Consider the following 24,237-nt stretch of genomic DNA (forward strand, 5'->3'; position numbering starts at 1 on the left):
AATAGGACAGAGATAGGTCAAAGGACACTTGCCTCCACCAACCGACTGCTGCTCAGGGGCTTCTCCTGCGAATTCCTCGGGCTCTTCGACCGGATCGTTCTCTATGCGAGCGCAAACATACATACATCCATCCACATATTTAATACAAAAGAACAGTACACCATACAAGATAACAAATAAAGTGAATATGCATCAAGTATGACATTCGATAACGCATTTGTTATGGTTAGAAAGAAACGGGAAAGGTCTCGCAGGGGGTTAAATCTTATGCACTAATGACACAATTGGTTTTTAACAAAATAATTCTGTTATATATATTTATATATACTAATGGAAACCTAATCACTTTTAGTTGATCAACATTGCACAGGGTAAACAATTAACTACGTGAATCAATAGCATAACGGAATTTTAAATTAAACTTCCTATTTTCCCATAGCATGAACAGTGATTAGCCTACTTAAAATACAGTAATTATGATCACAGAAAGTAAATAAAATAAAATAAAAAAAATAAAAAAACAGAGGGGGGGGCGGTTGAACCGGCCCTAGGGGCGGTTGAACCGGCCCGGGGGCAGGCGGCCGAGCTGGGGCGGCCGAGCGCGGGGGGCGGCCGAGCTGGGGCCGGGGGCGGCTGAGCCGGGGCCGAGGCCGGCTGAACCGGCCCGGGACAGGGGGGCGCGGCCAGGGGGCCAGGCGGCCGGGGCGCGGGCTAGGGGCGGCTGGCGGCCGGGCGGGGCGCGGCTGGGGGCGGCCAGCGGCCGGGCCAGGGCGGCCAGGGGAGCGGCCGGGGCGGGCCAGCGGCGGCCGGGGCCGGCTGGGCGCGGCCGAGGGCCGGCCAGCGGCGGCCAGGGGCCACGGCGGGGCTGGGGCGGCTGCCGGCGCGGCCAGGGGGCGCGCGGGGGGTGGGGAGAGAAGAGGGGAGGGAGGAGAGGGAGGAGGGGGAGGGGGCTCACCGGCGGGGATCGACGGCGAGGGGCGGCCGGCGGCAGGGGGCGGCGCGGCGGCCTAGGGTAGGGGGCAGGGGCGGCGGCGGCTTAGGGTGAGGGAGAGAAAATGAGAGAAAATGAGAGGGAGGGAGAGAGAATTGGGAAAAATAGAGGGGGTGGGGGGGCGGCTTGGGCCAATTGGGCCCAAGGGGGGGCGCCAGGGGGCGGCTGGGCCGGCCGGGGTCGGCCCAGGGCGCGGGAGAGAGAGAGAAAGGGGAGAGAGAAAGAGAGAGAAAGAAAGATAAAAGATTTTCCGCTTGTTCTCGAAATCCGATCTTTTAGATGAATGCGATTGCACTTTCAAACAACCAAAAATGCAAGGGCGGCATGGTGCATCAAACAACATAAAGTATTTAGGGTTTTTATACATACGGGAATTCCAAACCGAATCCCGCTAAACTTTGAAAAAGGTCAAGGTTTAGCGAGGGGAAAAAGAAAAGGAAAAGGTAACGCCCGAATTTTGGCGAGTAAAGAAAAGAAAAAATTCAACTGCAAAATTCGGGGCGTTACACTTATCCTCCCGGTGCTCCCCAGCCTTCATAACCCTGGGGTTGGACCGTACGAGTTCAGATTGAGTGACTGCCCACACAGTCTCGAGTGGTTGTACTTATCATGAGTATAGGTAGTGAAAGATGACAAACCGGTCCTTATAAGAGGGGACAATCCTTCTGCTCACGCCTAAACCAGCTGAGCCATCACCTTAGGCCCTCCCCTAAACCAGGGAGTCCTTGATCATCCCTACTCAAAGGTGATAAGGGTGAAAACCCTTCATCATACACATTTTGAAAAGCATTTTCTTTTGAAAACTTACACCTTTCCTCAAATCATTTGTAGCAAATATATTAGGGATTGATTGCGGCGAGCGGCTGGGTGGCCATAATAACTTGTCTCAAAATCATATCATGCATAAAATAACAGGCTGAGGGTTGTGGTTGAAAAATCATAGGTAATTTATGCATCAAAGGGATCCAGTGAGCTTGCCGTGCTTATTCGGCGAAGGGGGAAGGGGAGCTCGCGGAACTGGCTTCTAGCTCCACTGCCTGGCGTAGACTTGCAGATCTAGCCTCCACGAGACGGCACGAACACTCCGATAACTATGCAACATGAATAAGCAAACATACAAACAAGCAAGTATACCAACAAATATTTAGTATAGTGGTCAGAATAGCGATATATGGATGGGTAGAGTCTTGAGTAGAATCTGTGTCATGTGGTGTTGTGATATTACTAGTGGTGGAGCGGAGGTGCTTACCAGGAGGGTGGACTGGAGGCGAAGCGACAGTATGCGTGTAGCCGACAGAGCAGAGTAACTGAGTGGGTGGGGTGTTTGCCTTGGCTGAGGGTGTTGAGTGTGTGTGGAGAGGGAGAGGGTAGCTGGGTGTATTTATAGCTGGGTGTATGTGGTGTAGCACAGTGAAGTTCACTGTTGGTGAGAATAGTGACGAATGAATCGTCTGACTTAATATGAACAGGAGAGTTATAGGTAGAATGTGGGACAAGAGTATTTTGGGAGTCTTCTGAAATATGAACCATGTTTAAGGGATGACATGGTTGGATAGGGAATAATTCGATAAGAATTTAGAAACAAGAATTATTGGAATCGGAGTTTGGAAGCCTGGTTCGAAGGAATCTCAAAGTCAAGCATGCTCAACTTGGAGAAACCTGGGATGGGTGACCAGATGGGAAGTTCCTACTGGAAGGAAAATCACAATCACCAGAGTCCGTATGACTGGAACATGGGTCTGGCTGGTCTTAGGTGGACTGGACAGCATGATGGATGAGTAGTTGAAATTTGGGATAACTAGATGACCGATGAATAGTAACGATGAATAGTGGCGACGGAAAAGTAATTATAGATATCATTGATGGATAGTAACGATGATGAATAGTAATGGTAAATAGTAACGATAATGAATAGTGTGTGTGAATAGTAACGGTGAATAGTAATGGTGAATAGTGATAGTGAATAGTTCGTATGAACGAACGCTGAATAGGAACTATGAACGAACGGACGAACGATCGAATGATCGAACGAACGAACGATCGGAATTTCGGCAGCATAACGGCAGGAAAAGATTATTTGGACGAACGAACGGACGAACGATCGAATGATCGGACGAACGAACGATCGGAATTTCGGCAGCATAACGGCAGGACAAAGATTATCTGGAAGAACGATGAATAGGGACTATGAACGAACGATGAACGATGAATAGGGAACTATGAACGAACGATGAATGATCGAATGATCGAACGAACGAACGATCGGAATTTCGGCAGCATAACGGCAGGACAAAGATTATCTGGAAGAACGATGAATAGGGACTATGAACGAACGATGAACGATGAATAGGGACTATAAACGAACGATGAACGATCGAATGATCGAACAAATGAACGATCGGAATTTCGGCAGCATAACGGCAGGAAAAAGATTATTTGGACGAACGAACGGACGAACGAACCATGAACGATCGGACGAACGAACGAACAAACTAAGAACAGGGGGACGAACGATCGAAGAACGATCGAACGATCCTTGTGCTAGTGTGTGCTTGTGTGGAACATGGAGTGGGTGTGTGTGGGGGGGGGAAGAGAGTTGCCATGAAATGGCTTGGGGTGGGATGAGAGGAGGCCCTTGCCCCTCTATTTATAGCCATGGTGGGAGGATTAGGGGGAGGGATGAGGGGATTAGTGGGAGGATGAGAGGATTAGTGGGAGATAAGCATGGATTTGTCTTATATGAGTGTAATTAGCTTGTAGAGCTCACCGTATGACACCGGAGGCATACGTATACGTATGGGCATGAGGAAAGTTATGAAGAAAATATTTGTAGGGACTTTAAAAATGATTCTGAAGGTATTTCTCAAGAGGAAAATATCTGGAGATATATCGGTGGAATATTTGGGCAGTATTTCTGGAAAGAACTTGAAGGGGATCACTAGGGAAATATCTGGGCAGTATTTCTGGAAAGAATTTGAGGGGGATTACTCGGAAAATATTTGTAGGATATTTTGAGGAGGATTTTGGAGATAATATAGACCACTATATTTTATTTGTTGATATCAACTCGCAAACAAAAATTTTGAAATGAAACTTGAAATTCATTTTGAATTTAGGGTGAGTTTGAGAAAATTTCAGGATTTGAATTTTTGGGATGCTACATGCACCGACCACAAATACGCAACTCGAAGTTTGAATATCTGTTTTGTAAAAACATCGTATGCTTCAACACCTTTCCAAAGCTCCTTCAACTCTTCAATCAAGGGTTTTAACATGACATTGAGGTTCTTTCTAGGATAGTCTGGGCCAGGAATGATTAAGCAAAGAAATATAAATTCATATTTCATACAAAGAGAAGGTGGAAGGTTGTATGGAATAACAAAGATGGGCCAACATGAGTATGATGATGCCATTTGACCAAAAGGTGTGAAGCCATCGGTCGCGAGGCCGATTCGAACATTCCTCGAATCAGCTGCAAACTCGGGATCAAACGTGTCGAGAGCCTTCCATGCATCCCCATCTGAAGGGTGCACGATTAGGTCATCGTTATCACGGACACCTTCTTTGTGCCATCGCATGTGCATAGCGGTTTTTTTAGATAGAAACATCCGTTTCACTCGAGGAGTTAGTGGCAAGTAGCGGAGCTGCTTATGTGCAACATCTGTCATCACCTTCTCACCCTCATCATTAACAATTTCCACAAATCTATATTGTCCACATTTCAGACATTTTTTCTCTTCCGCATGCTCCTTCATGAAAAGCATACAATTATTTTTGCACACATCAATCTTCTCATAATCGATACCGAGACCTTTGATAATTGTCTTTGATTGGTACATGTTTTTAGGCAACTTATTGGGCTTTGGGAGCACATCTCCTAATAACTTTAAAATCTTATTGTAACAATTGTTCGAGAAAAAGTACTTGGACTTAATGGCCATGAGCCGAGTCACAAAAGCGAGTATACTCACATCTGTGTGTTCATGCAACAGCTCTTCAGAGTCTTTTAGTAGTTTAAAAAATCTGGAAACCTCTGGTGTGGCAGGATCCTCGGAGCTTAGGTTGAATTCTGGACATAGCGAATCTAGCATCTCATGCATCGCATCATCGCCAGCCCAATCATTGTTCTCCTCCTCTTCTACATTCCGGTTGGGTACTACCTCACCATGATATTCCCACACCTCATATCCGGGCATAAATCCAAACTGACAAAGATCTAGGCTAACTCTTTCCTTATTAAGAAATATACTGTTTTCGTGCCGCCTACAAGGGCATCTGACAGTGCCGGTTAAGGACAAGGCGAATACGTGGTCCACAAAATCTTTGGTCTTGGCTACCCACTCATCAGAATGACGTCCATTCCTACTCCAGCCATTGTACATCCATGCACGGTCTTCAGCCATGCCTGAGACTGTTAAATCGAACCATATTGTGAAACCATTATTCAATTTCATCAAGTGTATCGGTCCTATATGTATAGGCAAGGATAGATTCTAAACCACAGCAAACTACCAGGACCCACAATAATTTTGGTAGCATAACCTCGCTGCCACTAAATAATATTATTTATATAAAAAACAAAGAATGATATAATATTAATCAAATCAAACTAAGTACCACATACACTAATAATGCAATTATTCTACGTACCAATACCATTACTATTAAAATTAATAATATAATAGTACCGCATTTTAATATGAAATTAATGGCTAAATACAATATACCTCTAATTACTAAAACACATATACCACTAATACATTAATGAAATCGAATTAAACAATAATATTAATCACACAACTAATTAAATATACACAATCACAAATATATATTAATTTCGGCGGCAATTAAACAACGGCCGCTGAAAATATTGAATAAATAACACAAAAAAATACCTAACGATCGGGGCTTTCAACGGCGATGATGGCGGAGTCGATTGAACGGCGGCGGTCAACGGGGGCAGCGCGGGGCTTTGAACGGCGGTCGACGGCGGCTCGGGGCGGTGGCGGTGGCGGCGGCTTTGGGGCGGCGGCGGCGTCGGTTGGGGCGGCGGCGGTCGGTCGGGCTCGCGCCCACGCACAGGGGCATGCGCGGCACGAGGGAGGGCGCGGCGCAGCAGCGCGGGGCCGGCCGGCAGCGGCGGCGTGGGCCCAGCCGGGAGGAGCGGCGCGGGGAGGGCGGCGGTGAACAGCGGCGCGGCGGGCACAGAGACGCAGGCGCGGTCGGGAGAAAGAGGAAGAGAAAAGAGAAAGGTCGGCTGACCGTTTTAAACAAGAAAATTTCGGCGGCCATGGAAGAGGCCGCCAAAAATAACATTATTTTCGGCGGCCTACACCAGGCCGCCGAAAATCAGCCGTTATTTTCGGCGGCCATCCGTTAGCCGCCGAAAATAACAGTGGCCGCCGAAAATCGTGCACAGTGCTGTTGTGACCCGCTATAGTATATAGTCCTATCCTTCCCGGTATGCGGGTTACTTGTGGAGGCTCCGGTGCTTAGGTCTCCCATGACTGGGATTGACTGGCCCCACAAGGCAGACGGGATACATTAGAGACCTTACGTGGTGGTGTACCGTCATGTTGATGGTGATCTCTCAGCGCCCCTTTGGTATGCCGCGCCCATGGTCCAGACGTGGTTTGGTGACGACACGTCTCATCGTGGCTTACGTGGGTCAATAGTACTAGGTCATGGCCTCCGCCTCACTGAATTGCTCGATGAGAACTTGGTCGACTGCTCCGCTTCGCAGGGTTGCTCGGCATAGAGTTGGTGGTCAAGCAGGCCGTCAAGAGTTATGGGTCTACTTTGGGCACTCGAATCCTGGGTACTCGACAAATCTCATTATTGGGTTTCATAATTAAGACATGCTACTAAATTAGTGTATGGTGTTGTGATCAAATATGCTATAAAAATATGTGGTCAGTTGTAGTTTTGTCTACCATATTAAAACATCACCACACAAGGTCCTGAAGAAGTGTGAGGATGAAACTAAGTGCTATCAATGGAGTTTCATCGCAGTTTCATAGAACTAAGCAAGCGTGTATACTGATTTCATCACATGAAACTCAACTCATCTCTCTCCTCGTTAAGTCCATGCCATGTTACTAATTTTGCCTATGCAGCACTTCGTTTAATGAGAATAAAACTCTTATAAAACTTACATTGAGAATTATATATATTGTCTACTCAATCCTAGATAATATTAACTAATTAATAAGAGATAAATGAACATTTTCTTTCTTCATCCATATATTATCTAATCTATTAGTTATGAATCCAAATACCATTACTTATTATCTATTTAGATAATCGTCAGGTAGTTAATATTAGCTACTGCATATTAGTTTTTTAAGACGTATTACTTACTAGCTAGATAACGATAGATAATCTATAATAAATCTAAACAAGCCTTATGCGATCAAGGGCCATGGTTTCTTTTTCTTTTCTAGATAGATAGTAGTTATTGTACTTTTTTCAAGAATGTAATATCTGTGCAAAAAAAAAAAACTCCATGCGAGTCACTCTGAAATTGATCTTTTCCAAAGCGGTGATTACAAATAAACAACACACAAAATGGAAATGGCATCTCTGATTGCTGGTCGAGTGGTTGCGCTGCATCGGAGTTTACCGCCACCCGTTGAAGGGACGGTGGCGGACATTATTGTCATTTCGTCTCGTCCTGTTCTTTTAAATACTCCCAAATATCATCTCCTCGGAAAGAGGAGCGAAGAGAGCGAAATCCAGAGCACACGGCGTCGCATTTGGAACGCTCCTGCTCGTCGCACGTACGAAGCCCACGCGTCCGCGCACGTGCCAGAGCCGAGCCCCCGCGCCGGCGCCCCGCCGGAGAGGATGACGCGGCGGTGCTCGCACTGCAGCAACAACGGCCACAACTCGCGTACCTGCCCCGTCCGCTCCGCCGGCGGCGGCAGCGGCGGCGGCGGGGTGAGGCTGTTCGGCGTGCGGCTCACGACGGCGCCGGCGCCGGCGGTGATGAAGAAGAGCGCCAGCATGAGCTGCATTGTGTCCTCGCTCGGCGGCGGTTTCGGCGGCTCGTCGCCGCCGGTGGAAGGAGTGGGTGCTGGCAGAGGAGGGGAAGACAGTGGGACCGGCTACGTGTCCGATGATCCCGCGCACGCATCCTGCTCGACGAATGGCCGCGCCGAGCGCAAGAAAGGTGATGCTTTGTTGCAACGTCAGTCGTTCCTTTGGTTTGCTTATGCGTTGAGATTTTCGGAAGCGCTTCTCGATAAATTACCTCCATGACTGATCGTGAAACCGCGAAAGCTGTCGCTTTGCCCGCTTATTATTGCACTCGTGGCATTCTATGGGCCTAATACATCTTGGACACGCTGGGCGGTAGGTAACTGGGGAGCTGTTGTTTGGTGGCATTACATTTGTTCCGAGTGGAGAGAAGAGAGATCCGATTTTTCTGTCATCGCCAACCTTCGTGGCTTGAAATTCTCTAATGTCGCCTTCAAGTATTGATTTGTGTGAAGTTCAAAAAAGATATTAGTTTGTATGTGTGCCTTCGATGATATACCCATCACATAATGCCAAGACCAAATAGCTATAGTGCCCTTCCAAGTTTTGAGATCAAAGAGTGGTAGCCGCCCTACTCCATTTGAGAAACAACCAGGCTTTCTGCGGGGAACTAAATTGAAGAAAAAGGAACTATCTTGCACCTGATATCAGTATTTGGACACATGCTATAGGAATCATGCTCCCTTTTATAACTTTATTTGCTAGACTCAAATATTTGGCATTAAAAGATCCAAACTTTAGATATATACCATGGACCCCACATGTCATTGACTCATGTGGACCCACATGTAAGTGAGATAGTAATGGTATGGATCCAAAGTGGTGATCTTTTAATGGTATGGATCCAAATTTCCCTTATTATTGTTGAGGATGGACTGGTGGAGTCTGTAGGAACCGTCCAGAATGGCCGACACTAATCAAATCAGCTAAATATCTTTTCCCACCTGATTAAGTTATATGGGCATGTGCTGCTGTGCATCACAATACCTTGATAGATCACGTCCCACGAGGGTCAGTGGTTGGCCACGACTATAGTCCCACAAAGTGTTCCCTTCATGTGTCTTTCACCTTTTAATTTATTAACCACCTGATCCTAAAAGAATCTAGGCATATAAAATTTCCCTTTGTTTTGACCAGTCCTAAGCGTGCACCATAAGTTTGTTTAATATATCTGTGTAGGTAGGGATATGTTATTCAATCAGTACGTTTGTGCAAAACAATACATTATTGGCACTTGGCTTTGAAGGGACTATATTCTATAGGAGCCAAGCAACTTCATGGTCTGCTAATGGTTAAGTCTGGCTGTATAAGGTCACTTGCTTTTTTCTTTTATTTGATTGTATTTGGTGTTGAATCAGCTGAGCTAATGGTTATGAGATGAATAACTTAGCCTGTTGTGAATTTCAGAGCAAGAGACCAAAACCTTGAAAGAAATTCCCTTGTATGAGCATGTGATTCTTTGTAGAGCGTAACAGTTATGATTTTGCTACCTGAATGGTTTATCATGCTTCTTGAACCATTCTATTTCCATAGCTTTTAAATTGGAAGGTCTTAAACCATGGGCATCATTTCAAGTGATCTGTCATACACTTTATGCCTAAAATGTGTGTCCACCGAGTGGTAATGAAGTTACCTAAGTCCTAAGGCAAGCTAAACATTTAGCACATTATTGTCTTCACCACTCTGATTTTGGAACATAGGGATGCAGTTACAGATGAAACAGTACGTTTTGTCTGCAAACAATAGTATGCGTTCAGCCGTTGACTGGAGTACTGCTCCATGTTCAGGGGCGGAGCTAGAGAAAAATTAAGGGGGTGCGACACTTCTTTCATGCCATATATATTCATAGATAATGAGCAATACTTGTGAATGTATAAGGATGTCAACGCAGACCCAAGAAGAATATAATTCAATAACTAAGCAAAAAAATGGCTCATTAAAAAGACACCGGCAAGGCAATGAACTTTTTGTCATTCTGCTGCTATAGTGTTATTTACTATGTTTAGTCGCTGAGCACCTAGAGGTGAACGTTTAGCGCTAAGCGTTGATTTGTGATTTTGATGTGGTTGCAGGCGCACCCACAGCCACCAACGTAGCTCCGCCCCTGTCCATGTTTTATGTACCGTGACCATGCATAGACGAATATCTGTCTGCCTGTTCTGAATATTGTGTTCTCTTTCGTCTCATATGTAACAAAGAAGCATATAATTACCTAAAAAAATAAAGAAGCATATCATTATCTTGAAAAAATAAAGAAGCATATGAAAGTCATATCTTCCTATTGCCCTTGACCAAGGACCGGCTTTGCCTTGCTTATTATTTTTCAATATAATTTTAAATGCTTACAAGTTAAGGCCCCTTAAATATCTTGGAGAGTACCAAACCTCTTCCTTCATTTGAAAACCTTATGAACTCATGGCATCTTAGTACTACACCTGTTTTCTTGTGCTTCCAATTGAAATATCTGAACTTATCCTTTTTAATATACATTAGCGGGGGTGGGGGGTAATATCCTTGTGATTCCACAAAAACTGAACTTTGCCAGATCATGAATTTTGGCTGCAGCCAATCTCCAAGAAATCCCATCAGTATCATGTGGGGTCTGCTAATATTTCTTCTTGTCATATTTGTCCTGACCAGAACTCGAGTCTAGACAATTATGAAATAACGTTATTTAGCGTGTTTAGTTGTTCCAAGCCTGCTTGTCATTGCCATTTTTACCATTTTTCTTTCAAGATTAAGTTATCTATGTTAGGCACAGTCAATATTCCATGATGCAAATATTCTTACCTTCCTCCAAAACTGTTTCTTAAGCTGGTCTGTCAAAAATGCAGACGCGGATAAGCCTATTTACCTTTTTTTCATATAGATTAGCAGGAGCAATGCCTTTCATTAATATTAAGTACACGTTCTACATATCATGGGCCCAATCCAGATGATCAGGAAAGGGACTACAAGCATTTACATTGCAGCTATATATTTATTTGCCTCTTACATTTAAGAAACTATTCTTGTGGTGCTGTAGTGATCTTCTGCCCAAGAGATGTATCTTACACGATGCTATTGCATATTCATGCTAGTCAAGTTCAAAGGGAACAACTATATTCTCTGAAATGGAAATATTTTAGTTAATGTGCTATTCTATATTTTTCTCTCTCATAGTATAGTTATTTGGTGTGTGCATCAATGCTTTAAAGGGAATACTTCTGTGCTTCAGGTACACCTTGGACTGAAGAAGAGCATAGAATGTTTCTGATGGGTCTGCAGAAGCTTGGTAAGGGAGACTGGCGCGGGATATCCAGAAACTTTGTTGTTTCCAGGACCCCGACTCAAGTTGCAAGCCATGCTCAAAAGTACTTTGTTAGACAGACAAACTCATCGAGACGGAAGAGGCGGTCAAGCTTATTTGACATGGTCCCAGAAATGGTATGATGTTTTCTTTATATGCAATAGTCTAATACTCCCTCTGTCCCAAAATATAGTTCTTTCTAGCTCACTTTTTTTTTCCTTCCACATTCATTCAGATGATAATGAATATAGACATACATGGAAACTACATTCATATGTTACTTAATGAATATGGGATTAGTCTAAAACGAATTATATTTTGGGACAGAGGGAGTATTGAGGATTATCTATATTCACTACAGACTTAGATTATTGTTGGAATGTGATCCCTAACCCTAACAGGGGTTTGGGTGATATATTAATAGGCTGAGTAAACTGGGCCAGGCCCATTACAGAGGGGTATAACGGTCATTACACAGGGAATAACACAAACCCTAGACGGGTAGTCTGACACCCCCCCGCAGTCACAACTCTATCCTGTACAGATGTTGAGACTGGATCGGAAGTCTAAAAAGACACTCGACGGTAACCCCTTGGTGAAGATGTCGGCGAACTGAAGCGTGGTGGGGACGCTGAGAACGCGGACGTCACCGGCAGCGACACGCTCGCGGACGAAGTGCAGGTCGATCTCCACATGCTTCGTGCGCTGATGCTGCACGGGGTTGGTGGAGAGGTATACCGCGCTGACGTTGTCGCAGTAGACGAGGGTGGCACGCTGGAGGGGACTGTGAAGCTCGTGGAGGAGCTGGCGCAGCCAGGAGGCCTCGGCCACGCCGTTGGCCACGGCACGGTACTCGGCCTCAGCGCTGGAGCGAGAGACGACGGGCTGCCTCTTGGCGGCCCAAGAGACGAGGTTGGCGCCCAGGAAGACGGCGTAGCCGGAGGTGGACCGGCGCGTGTCGGGACAGCCAACCCAGTCAGCGTCGGTGTAGACCACGAGCTCCGACGTCGGGGATGGGCGGAGTAGGAGGCCGTAGTCGAGGGAGCCGCGGAGGTAGCGTAGAATCCGCTTGAGCGCAGTGAGATGAGGCTCCCGCGGAGTGTGCATGTGCAGGCACACCTGCTGGACGACGTAAGCGATGTCGGGCCTGGAGAACGTGAGGTACTGGAGCGCGCCGGTGAGGCTCCGGTAGGACGTCGCGTCGGCGACCGGAGGCCCGTCGTCCTCAGAGAGCTTCGCCTGAGTGTCGACAGGCGTGGTGCAGGGCTTGCAGTCAGACATGCCAGCCCGCTCCAGGATGTCGATGGCGTACTGGCGCTGGTGGAGGAAGAGACCCTGAGGCCGACGTTCGGCGGTGACGCCGAGGAAGTGGTGGAGGGGCCCCAGGTCCTTCATCGCGAACTCCCGCTGAAGGGCGACGATCGTGCGGTGAAGGAGGTCGGCGGTGGATGCCGTGAGCACAATGTCGTCGACGTAGAGCAGGAGGTAGACGGCGTCGTCGCCGCGCCGGTAGATGAACAGGGACGTGTCCGACTTGGCCTCGACGAAGCCGACAGAGGCCAGGTAGGAGGCGAAGCGGCTGTACCAAGCCCGTGGCGCCTGCTTGAGGCCGTACAGGGATCGGTTCAGCCGGCAAACCAGGTCCGGACGGTCAGCGTCGACGAAGCCGGTGGGCTGGCTGCAGTAGACAGTCTCCGTCAGAGTGCCATGGAGGAAGGCATTCTTGACATCGAGCTGATGGATCGCCCAGTCACGGGAGAGGGCGAGGGAGAGGACGGCGCGAACAGTGGCGAACTTGACGACAGGGCTGAAGGTCTCGTCGTAGTCCACTCCGGGGCGCTGGGTGAAGCCCCGAAGGACCCAACGGGCCTTGTAGCGGTCGAGGGAGCCGTCCGAGGTCAGCTTGTGGCGAAATAGCCACTTGCCGGTGACCACGTTGGTGCCTGGTGGACGCGGCACCAGGTCCCAGGTGTGGTTAGCCAAGAGGGCCGCGTACTCCTCCTCCATAGCACGACGCCAATGTGGGTCGGCGAGGGCAGTGCGAACGGAGGAGGGCACCGGGGAAGCGTCGGGTGGAGTGCTAGACGTAGCAGCTGCCAGGATCAGCCGGTCGACGGGGCGGAGAACGCCGGCGGCGCGCCGAGTCACCATCGGGTGGACGTGCCCGGGGTCGCGGTGGATGGCGACCGGGTGGTAAACGGACGACTCGGAGCGAACCGCCGGGACGTCGAGAGCGGCGGGTGTGGCCGGCTCGCGGCGGTGATAGACGACGGCGGGGTCGGCGAAACGAGCCGCGCTCGTCGACGGGCCCGAGTCGGGGGGCGTCGAGGTAGTGGCGTGGCCACGGCGATGGTAGACGAGTGCGGGGTTGGCGAAGCGAGCCGGGGTCGACGGGGCCGCGCGTGGCACAGGCGGGGTCGACGGGGCCGCGCGTGGCGCAGGCAGGATCGACGGGGCCGCGCGTGGCGCAGGCGTGGTCGACGGGGCCGCGCGGGGCGCAGGCAGGATCGACGGGGCCGCGCATGACGCAGGCATGATCGACGTGGCCGCGCGTGGCGCAGGCGGGGTCGACGGCGACGCACGGGGCGCGGAGATGGGCACGAGCTGTGGCGTCATGGCTGCACGAAGAGCAGGTAACGGCGCAAGACGGGGCGCCGGGGGTGGGGGGGAAACCGGGTCGGACTCGAGGAGGGAGTCAAGATCGGTGGGTGAGGTGGAGCCTGCAAGGGGAAACACATCTTCGTCGAAGACGACGTGACGAGAGATGATGATGCGGTGGGAGGTGAGGTCCAGGCACCGATACCCCTTGTGGGCAGGAGAGTAGCCGAGGAAGAGGCAGCGAGTGGAGCGAGGAGAAAGCTTGTTAGGGGCGGTAGCGGAAATGTTAGGGTAGCAGGCACAGCCGAACACGCGCAAGTGGTCGTAGGAAGGGGCTGTGCCGTACAGGGCGAAGTGAGGTGTAGGGTGGCTCACCGCCTTCGAGGGAAGACGGTTGAGGAGATGCGTGGCGGTATGAAGGGCCTCTGCCCAGTAGGTGGCAGGGAGAGACGCCTGAAATAGAAGGCAGCGGATCATATTGGTGGTGGTGCGAATCATGCGCTCGGCCCGGCCGTTCTGAGCAGAGGTGTAGGGACACGAGAGACGCAACTGGACGCCGTGAGTGAGGAAGAAAGAACGGGAGGCGTTGTTGTCGAACTCGCGGCCATTGTCGCACTGCAGGGCACGGACCGGACGCCGGAACTGGGTGGATACCCAGGCGAAGAAGTGAGTGAGGGTGGTAAACGTGTCGGACTTCAGCCGAAGGGGGAAAGTCCAAAGGAAATGGGAGTGGTCGTCCAGAATGACCAAGTAGTATTTGTAGCCGGAGAGGCTAAGGACAGGAGACGTCCAGAGGTCACAGTGGACAAGATCAAAGGCCTGAACAGCCCTAGACGTGGAAGTGGAAAAAGGAAGACGGGAGTGACGACCAAGCTGACAAGCATGACAGAGGCGCTCAGAAGAGCCCCGAGTATAGGATATGTCAGAGTGGCCGGCAAGCTGGGACATGACGTCAGGTCCAGGGTGCCCGAGGCGACGGTGCCAAATGGCGGAGGAGGTGGTGGTAGTAGCAAGAGCATGTGATGTGGTGGTAGTAGTAAGGGCAGGAGATGAGGCTGCTCTGGTGTGGGGAGTGGAGGGCAAGTGAAGAGAATAGAGGGGGCCGGAGCTGTCACAGCGAGCAAGCACAGCATATGTGGGGAGGTGGCGTATGGTGAGACCCCAGGGGTCGAACTCCATAGAGCACTGGTTGTCACTAGTGAAGCGACGAACCGAGAGGAGGGGATGAGTCAGTCCGGGAGCAACGAGGACGTCGTTAAGGCGGAATGGTCCTGGGAGGACCGATGCACCTACTGAGGTGACCGGGAGGGTGGAACCGTTGCCAACGACGATGGAGGAAGGATGTGAGGGGTGTGGTGGATGGGAGTGGAATAACGAACTAGATGTGGGGGTAGTGTGGAAGGAGGCCCCGGAGTCGACCACCCAATCGGTGGGAGAGGGAGACAGTGGGGAGGCCGTAGGGTGCGCGGATAGAGCCAGAGGAGGAGCTCTGACGTGGTTACTGGGAGGGGAGGGAGGGAACGAGGGCTCAATGGCCAGGGAGGCGATCACTGCACGGGGGAAGACAAGGGGCCCGGACACGTGACGGCCGGCCTGGGGGTGGAGTTCGACGCAGTCAGAAAGGATAGGGCTCATGGTAGGATCGAAGTGCACAAAGGTGCCCCGGACAAGCTGGCCATCGTTGAGGAGGACGCGCACAGCCATCCCGACGGAAACGGGCGGAGGCAGGGAGGAAGTGGCGAGCGAGGCAGAGCTCATGTGTGGCGGGGGCGGCGCCATGGAACCGGGACGGAGCCCAACCGACGCAGCGAGGCCAAGGGCGCGGATGGCCACTGGGACACAGAGGCAGGGCGCACAAGGGGCGAACGGGCTGCACGGGCACGGCTGCTGCCCCGGCCCGGCCGACCCACTGCGGCACGGCAGGAGGGCGCACAGGGGGAGCGGGCGTTCCAGCGAGGCCTTCGCGACGGAGAAGCGGCGGGCACGGCAGAGGGCCGCGCCGGCAGGAGGTGCTGAGCGGCGGCGCTGCAGGAGAGGCAGCGGCCGGCAGAGGGAGGAACGGCGCGGGCGCCCCTGGCGGCAGGGCCGGCGGCGCAGACCAAGCGCGCGGGAGGCGCGACGAAGGACGCGCCGAGAAGGTGGGAGGCCCGCAGCAGCTGCACGACGCGGGGCGGCGGCCCTCAGCGGCTACACGGCGTGGGGCGACCACACGGCAGCGCAGGGGCGGACCGGCGGCGGGGAAGAAGGGAGGCCGGCGTGGCGCGCTGGGGGCGGGTGCGGCTGCGGGCGCGCCTGGGAGGGATGCCGGCGGCGGGAGACCGCGTTCCTGCAGGCGGCGCGGCGGGCGGGGAGGGAGGGAGGGCCGGAGTTGGGAGGCCGGCGGCTGGGGGGATTCCGGCGGCTGGGTGGGGGGGGGGGGGCGGCGGCGGCTGCAGGGGGTGAAGGAAACCCCCACGGCGGCTGTGGCTGCTGTTGGAAAAAAAATAACCTAAACCTAGGCTGATACCATGTTGGAATGTGATCCCTAACCCTAACAGGGGTTTGGGTGATATATTAATAGGCTGAGTAAACTGGGCCAGGCCCATTACAGAGGGGTATAACGGTCATTACACAGGGAATAACACAAACCCTAGACGGTTAGTCTGACAATTATAATAATTATGTTTCCCTCTTCAATCTGCAGCCAATGGATGAGTCCCCAGCTGCTGTGGAACAATTTACTCTCCAAAATACTCAAGATGAAGATACAAGTTCAAATCACGTGCCAACCTTACATCTTGGACAACGGAAGGAAACAGAGTTTGCTAAGCAGCTACAAACTTTTCAGCCAGGGCACCATGAGAAATCTGAATACGCAGAACCTTCATTGCTGCTACCAGATTTGGAGATGAACCCCAGTGTACCATTCAAGACCATAACTGATCCAACAGGACCAGCATTCTACCCATCATTGGTCCCTGTTCCACTAACTCTTTGGCCTCCAAGTGTTTCCCACGTGGAGGAAGCAGCCAGAACCCATGAAATCCTAAAACCAACTCCTTTGAATGGTAAGGGGGTGGTTAAGGCAGATGATGTTGTTGGTATGTCTAAGCTCAGCATCGACGAAGCTAGCTCTGGCTCCATGGAACCCACTGCTCTTTCCCTTGAGCTTATTGGATCCACAGATACAAGGCAATCAGCTTTTCATGTGAGTCCACCGATGAATAGACCTGAACTAAGCAAGAGAAACAGCAGTCCAATTCATGCAGTTTGAGGAAGCATGAAACATGCCCGCTGGGTCAAGTCTTACAAATTATACTGATGGTCTCAATACCTCAGAACGTGACCATGTACTTTGTAACGACTTTTTAGTTATCCTGTTTCCAGCTTATGTTCCTTGCCATCGACAAATGTAGAGAGATACATGTGTCAATGGAAGTAGCATGCCATTAGTTTCAGCACTGAATTGTTGCCTGTTGGGACGCCATATGCACCTACCTTTTCTGGTTCATCCTCCATGCTTCAGGAAATCGATGTGGAAATTCTGACATGTAAATGCTTGAATTAGATGCCTTTGAATTCTTAATTTTTGATGGAATGGTTTTGGTGTAGAGGGGTTTTCTATCAACTTTCAAGGATCAAGGTATGATGGTGCAGCGGCAAAAATCTGGCTGGACATCAAACAAGATTAGAAGGGTTGCAGTTGTCAACTTGGTGATCAGTTCAAGATACTCTATTAACTGCAAAATGCAGGGTGATCAAGTCAGATGTGTTGTGCCAGTACCCACGATTTCAGAGGAAGAAGCCGGTGCCGGGATCGCCAATGCAAAGCAAAATATGACAGCATCGAGATCACGATTCGGCTTGATCTGCAATCTCAGGATATTCAGTACGTGACGAGAGAACACTATGACTCCTGAATTGAGGTCGTCAATATAAATAATGCAGGATCGCTGCAAAGATTGCACTGCCGTAGAGTAGTGCGAGTTAAGCAGACGGCCGTGTCAAACAAGCAGGCAGGTTCTTCATCGATCGGCATCATCCGAGATGTCTAGCTCGATCTAATAGAGTCTCCAGTTTTGTGCGAAGATCTTCAGCTACAGCTTCCTTACTAGCTGACGTCTTTTTTTTCCCCAAAGATCTCCAAATGTGGAAGATCTTGCAGAGAGTTTGCAGCCAAGATCTCTTCAAAGATCACCTGTACCTTGCCGGACTGATCTTGAAGCCAATACCAACTCTTCCAGAACATGTGTGCCTTAACGAAAGCGTGGAATATGTGCGGGAAAACACTAGATAATTTTCATCGAACCATATATATAGATACTACATATACATGAGCGTTGAAGCCAACATATCAATACCCCCTTCGGCTGGTGAGTCCGTATATTTTTACTATCTCTGATATTTATTAAGGCTGCAAGAGTAAAATATCGTTCTACGATTTCAACCGTTCGTCGTACCATTCTATAACCTCAACCGTCTCATCCCGCACAACAGTCCCGCTTCAATCCTGCCCACCAGCTCCGAGGTTCTTTCTCGCCCCGAAACCGTCGCTCCCCGGCCGCGCTGAAATCATCGTGCCCGGGCTCTCCTCCCTTGATTTCGGCCGCCCGCAAACGCCTCACCCCCAGCCGCTCAATGAATCCCTAGTCATTCACTCTGGAAGTGTCCAAGGGTCTAGCTAACCCTAGCTAAATGGGAAACACGTCTTGTGGGTAAAGATGTGTAACCTCTGCAGAGTGTAAAACTGATATATCAGTCGTGCTCTTGCGCGGATCGGACCCTCACATGATTAACTTATAGAACTAAAATTTAATCTGTCATTTGCATTGCATTGTGGGCTTTATTATTAATTGTGATCTCTTATTTAATTGGGATGATATCTACTTATACTTAGTAACTGCTAATAAAATTTTGACCAACTTATTAAAAGCAACGCTCAGCCTTAACCATCTTCTTTAGTAAGTCTTACACTTCACTTGAGCCCCCATCGTAAATGAGCTTATGCACATTATTCCCCACAACTTATTAAGCGATGAACGTATGTGAGCTCACTCTTGTTATACTCACACCCCCAGGTCAAGGCAGATATCGTCAAGATGAGGAGCATGAAGGATGTCGCGATGAGTTCATGAGAGGTCTAGGCCGTCGCCTCCCAGTCAACTATGGTTGTAGGGGATCGTTGTCTTCATATAATGTAATTATTTAGTTATTTTGTATAGAACTCCTATTATATAGTAAAGATGTGACATTTGTTTATGTACCATGAGTCATCATATGTGTGAGACTTGATCCTAGCACATATTTGATTCACGCCTGAATTTGTCATTAAATCCGGGTGTGACACCTTTGTATGGAGCTAGATATCCCGGATGATTAGGATAGCCCGCATCAACAACATAGTACTTGCCTACACACATGCAACAAGTAATTATAAGAATAAGGTCATCCATGATATTAGAAAAAATGATCATCCATTATATTACGAAAAATAATACCTAGAGGAGGATGTGGGAATATATCCACATCTGCTTCCAATGCATGGTATAGTACAATTGTGTCATGTAAAGCACCTGGTTGAACCGCGGCCACATATGTGATGCATGTCAAAATCACAAACCGCAAGCAAATTTTGAGTTGCCATCCCTGTTTTACCAATATATCTCACTTGTTCATCATGAGATAGTGTAACCCGAATATGAGTTCCATCAAGAGTACCAATGCAATCCTTAAAGTGTGGATATGCTTTCTTATCCTTCTGAATCCTCTTGTGAACAGTGCGAAAATTAGGATCTGTTGGTCTCAAAAAAATCCACACATTGCAAGCACACATTCTAGAACTTCATGAAATTTTCGACGAATGGTTTCGCTAGAGTGCTTAAACTTCTTTTGACTTCTTCTATTGGACTCACAACCACCGCATATGAAAAGGAAGATGGAAAGCATTTCATAAGTGTTCATGTGCTTTGATGGTTTCAGTCCATACCTCTCAACTAATGCATCATAAAGATCAAAGAAAATATATTTGTTTATGTGCAAGATCGTGTGACACTCACCATGAGTCTTTATAGTTTCCATAAGCCACCCCATGCCACTGAGTTGTGATGTCATTGGTGGTGCTTTTTCCATGTACATGTACACATAAGCTTGAGCTAGTTTACCACACTTTTCAACCATATTAAAAAATCATCATCATCATAAGAGTCACCACTATCACTTCTAGACATCTGTACAAAACAATTTGAACAAGTTTAAGCAATAAGATAATATGAATAAGTGACACAAAATTGGTTTCATTTTAGTTTTGCATTAATGAAAAAAGTACAATATGGTTCCACATGACGAAACTCACGACAAGCAACGAAAAAGTACATTGGCAATAGCAATTAGAAAAGAAATAAAGAAAACATAGGATACACGTGGCAATAGTGTATCCTGAACTTTCGACATCCTGGTATATCCTGAAAAGTATATGCATCTTGAATATATAAATAACACAAGCATCATCCAATAAATTACATATTCATTGAAAAATTATATATCACTTACCGGTCTAGCTCTTTTCCACCAATCATCATCCATATCAACATTGCCTTTTTCATGGTTCCAACCCCTTCCTCTTTGCCTCAACTTAAGTTTCCTCCATACCTTGAAATCTTCTTTCAACTTGTCCCATTTATTCTTGAGCTGTGACTTCGTAACATCAATAATACATGTCCTATCTTTGAATCCTTTCTCCACCTCAGCATACCCAACTGACTTGAGGTAAGTGTTTGGTCGATTCCCTTTGCCAACTTGTTCGGCAAACAAGTTACAAACAACCGTGTGTTCTCAAGATTCCAATCAATTTCTGGCATCTATTAGAACTCACAAATTTTATTTCAGTAACACATGCTATCCCAAATAACCAAGTGCTAGTTATCAAAGGCATAAGAGATATGAGCATCCAATTCTGAAATTTAAAATGACATCTAGTTCTGAAAATTAATTCATTCTAACAATACAAGTAGCAACTAAAGTTCAAAGTATGTACAATTTCAAGGCATTACACAAATTAAATGCAAAAACTAAACACTAATTAGATTGATAGAGAGGGAGTACCTTCAAGTCAAGAGAGGAGGGCACACGTAGGAGGGGCGTGCAGCTGGGACTGGCGAACTGGGGGAGGAGGGGCGGCCGGGACCTGCGAACCGGGGGAGGGGCAGCTGCCGGGACCAGCGAACTAGGCGCTGGCGGCTGCCAGCAGGCAGAAAGGTCTAGTGTAGGAGGGGGCGGCGCAGCTGATGGCGCTGTCGGGGGCAATCGCGACGGCGTATGAGGCTGACGGGAGGAAAGAAAGAAAACGAATCGTTTTTTGTGTAACTAATGGCATTGGTGGTTAATTTTCATTTAACTCCACGTATTGGTTTATTTTAAAGCGTTTTGGAGCTGTGAAAGAGGTACTCCACCAAAATAAACTAGAGCTCTAGGAACTCCATAGAGTTGGGCTTGCTAAAAAAAAGATGAAGTTGAGGTGTTTAGCTGGCTCCAATCAACTCCACCCTAGAGTTTGGAGTTGGAGACATACCAAACAGGACCTATATGTAATGGTTTTATTGTTAGCTCTTGATGATAAGGCAAAATTATGCAGCCTTCGGTTAGTTCTTCTATTAGCCTTGCTCTAAAGAGATAAGAGATGTTTCAAGGTTTCAAATGTTCAAGTAATTATTGGGTAAAACCATTCAAAAAAACTTAATTAATTCGAAGCACTTGTCAGCCTGTACATTATGCCATTTTTTTTACTGCGTTGCGTCACTGACACGTACATGGATTGAAAATCGAATCGTAGATAGATTGATATTTTGTCGTGGATTCGTTGGAAAATTAAGGCACATGGCACATTTTATTTGCAGCAGGCCGTGCACTAAAAAAGGAGTGAACACGAGTCCACCCGCATCGGTCAAATTAACCCTGGAAAGGAGGCAATTATTAGCTGACCTGTTCAAATCTCTGCTGCGCACGTAGTTAAGCACGAGTAATGCCAAACACCCAGTCACCCACCCATCATCCCATTTGCTAATGGAACGCCCAGTTTGCTGCCATGCACGCACTACAATAATCTCCACTATACCCATGCATATCTCTAGTCTAGGGATGACAATGGGTACCCGAAAGCCGAAACCCGATGGGTAAAAACCCTATTAGGGCACGGGTATGTCAGATTTTGATACCCATGAGTATTTTATTGGGTCATTTGTTATGCCCATCGGGTATGGTGGGCGTGGGTATGTTCTCTGTTGCCCCATACCCGCTACCCGATGGGGAACCCGCTAATATATGACATGTGAGTCCGGATTTATGTCTCATATAAAATGAATTTGCTCCCGATGGGTAAAAACCCTATTAGGGCACGGGTAGAATCAATGCTATGTTTTGTGTGATTTGAAGGCATGATATTGCCATTTAATGTTGAATATTGTTGAATCTGTGATAAAATTATGTTAGGTTCGATACATTTATTATGCTGATACTTATTTTTGCGATTCAAATGATCATGTCTATCGTAATGTTAATGGGTATGGGTACCCGCTATCCATAGTGGGTATAGGTATGGCGTAATTTTGTACCCATGATGGGTAGTGGGTATGGGTATGGGTCAATTTTTTCCTAGTGGGTATGGGTATGGCTTCATGTGCCTACTGGTTACCTTACCTACTGCCATCCCTACTCTAGTCTGTCTACTGCATATGCATTTGGTCGTGCAACTAGTGATGGCGCGCGCGGTGGACCAGTGCGCTCACCACCAGTCACCGCCTCACCACCACCACCACCACCACCACCACCATCGGCCGGCGGCCGGCCGGCCGTTCTTGTCTCTTCCATGCGTCCCGACGCTCCTCCACTAGAGCAGAATTAAAACCTCTATATATATGTAGAGCGAGCACGCCTGTGCGAACATGCCGCTCCAGCACACACAGCACCCATTAATTCCGTAATCCAAGGGGAACCCGACGCACAGATCACTTGTGGCAGGCACCCGGCCGTGACTTGATCGCAATCACAACCATCATCATCGACAATGGCGGCGTATTCTTGCGCCTTGTGGACTGCTGCTTCCGTGGTCGCTTTCCTTGTCATCGGCGTAGCAGAGGCGAGGTACGGCGGCCCTGGGCAGTGGAGGAGGCCTGCCCCTGCCCCTGTTGTCCCTGTGGCGGCCCTCGTCAGCGAGCAGCTGTACGGCTCCCTGTTCCTGCACAAGGACGACGACGCCTGCCCCGCCAAGGGCTTCTACACCTATGCCTCCTTCATCCAGGCCGCCAGGACGTTCCCCACGTTCGCCGCCACTGGCGACCTCAGCACCCGCAAACGCGAGGTCGCGGCCTTCCTCGCGCAAATCTCTCACGAGACCACAGGCGGGTGGGCGACGGCGCCGGACGGCCAGTACGCGTGGGGCCTGTGCTACAAGGAGGAGATCAAGCCGGCGAGCAACTACTGCGACGCGACGGACGAGCAGTGGCCGTGCTACCCGGGCAAGTCCTACCACGGTCGGGGCCCCATCCAGCTCTCCTGGAACTTCAACTACGGGCCGGCGGGCCAGGCGCTGGGCTTCGACGGCCTGCGCAACCCGGAGCTGGTGGCCAACTGCTCCCAGACCGCGTTCCGGACGGCGCTCTGGTTCTGGATGACGCCGCGCCGCCCCAAGCCGTCGTGCCACGAGGTCATGGTCGGAGAGTACCGCCCCACGCCCGCCGACGCCGCGGCCAACCGGACGCCCGGCTTTGGCCTCGTCACCAACATCGTCAACGGCGGCCTCGAGTGCAACCGCACCGACGATGCCCGGGTCAACAACCGGATTGGCTTCTACCAGAGGTACTGCCATATCTTCAACGTTGACGCCGGCCCCAACCTCGACTGCGCACACCAGCAGCCCTACTAGTGTAGTGTCTACGGGGTTACGTTCTAAGCTGTTTGCCTGTTTCTAACAGAGTTGATGATAGCGTTTTGGATGATCGTTCTCTTGTTCTGACCTATACAAAACACAGTATATATATCAATAAAAAACAGTAGACGACTGTGACTCTCTGAGCTATGATGGACGCTAAGTTATCTCAGTATTCTCTCGTATACGGTCTTATATAATATAGTACCATATAATCTTAAAATAATTTAATAGACTATATAAAGGAAGCATCAGTTTTCAGGCTTCCACCAATTTTTACAGTCGTCCTTAGGACTCCTCCACGTTTAAATATTACAAATGTCAAAATTATATAAATGAGGATTTGAATCATGCTTGTTGGCCTTCACACCCACATTCACATCCGTCTAGTTATTCTTTAAGTTATCCTAGGGATAAAATCGG

General features: G+C 49.0%; 2 protein-coding genes across 2 annotated transcripts; both read left to right on the forward strand.

Moving 5' to 3' along the window:
* The first annotated feature begins 7,674 nt into the window (after window positions 1–7,674).
* LOC100283600 (myb-related transcription activator) lies at window positions 7,675–17,543 on the forward strand. Its single transcript, NM_001156501.2, has 3 exons — window positions 7,675–8,162; window positions 11,247–11,455; window positions 16,600–17,543. The coding sequence occupies exons 1-3, from the start codon at window positions 7,838–7,840 to the stop codon at window positions 17,167–17,169; spliced, it is 1,104 nt and encodes a 367-aa protein (NP_001149973.1). The 5' UTR covers window positions 7,675–7,837; the 3' UTR covers window positions 17,170–17,543.
* A 5,090-nt stretch (window positions 17,544–22,633) lies between these two features.
* On the forward strand, window positions 22,634–23,986 carry LOC103634645 (chitinase 10). Its single transcript, XM_008657242.4, has one exon. It carries the CDS (start codon window positions 22,954–22,956, stop codon window positions 23,809–23,811), a length of 858 nt encoding a protein of 285 aa, XP_008655464.1. The 5' UTR covers window positions 22,634–22,953; the 3' UTR covers window positions 23,812–23,986.
* Window positions 23,987–24,237: the final 251 nt, after the last annotated feature.

The sequence above is a fragment of the Zea mays genome, chromosome 8, assembly GCF_902167145.1.
Source record: "Zea mays cultivar B73 chromosome 8, Zm-B73-REFERENCE-NAM-5.0, whole genome shotgun sequence".
Classification (NCBI taxonomy): Eukaryota; Viridiplantae; Streptophyta; class Magnoliopsida; order Poales; family Poaceae; genus Zea; species Zea mays.

Coding starts and splice junctions, on each gene's coding strand:
- LOC100283600 (NM_001156501.2), top strand. CDS start 7,838: ATGACGCGGCGGTGCTCGCACTGCAGCAACAACGGCCACAACTCGCGT. Junction 8,163..11,246: donor CCGCGCCGAGCGCAAGAAAG/GTGATGCTTTGT, acceptor TCTGTGCTTCAG/GTACACCTTGGACTGAAGAA. Junction 11,456..16,599: donor TTGACATGGTCCCAGAAATG/GTATGATGTTTT, acceptor TTCAATCTGCAG/CCAATGGATGAGTCCCCAGC.
- LOC103634645 (XM_008657242.4), top strand. CDS start 22,954: ATGGCGGCGTATTCTTGCGCCTTGTGGACTGCTGCTTCCGTGGTCGCT.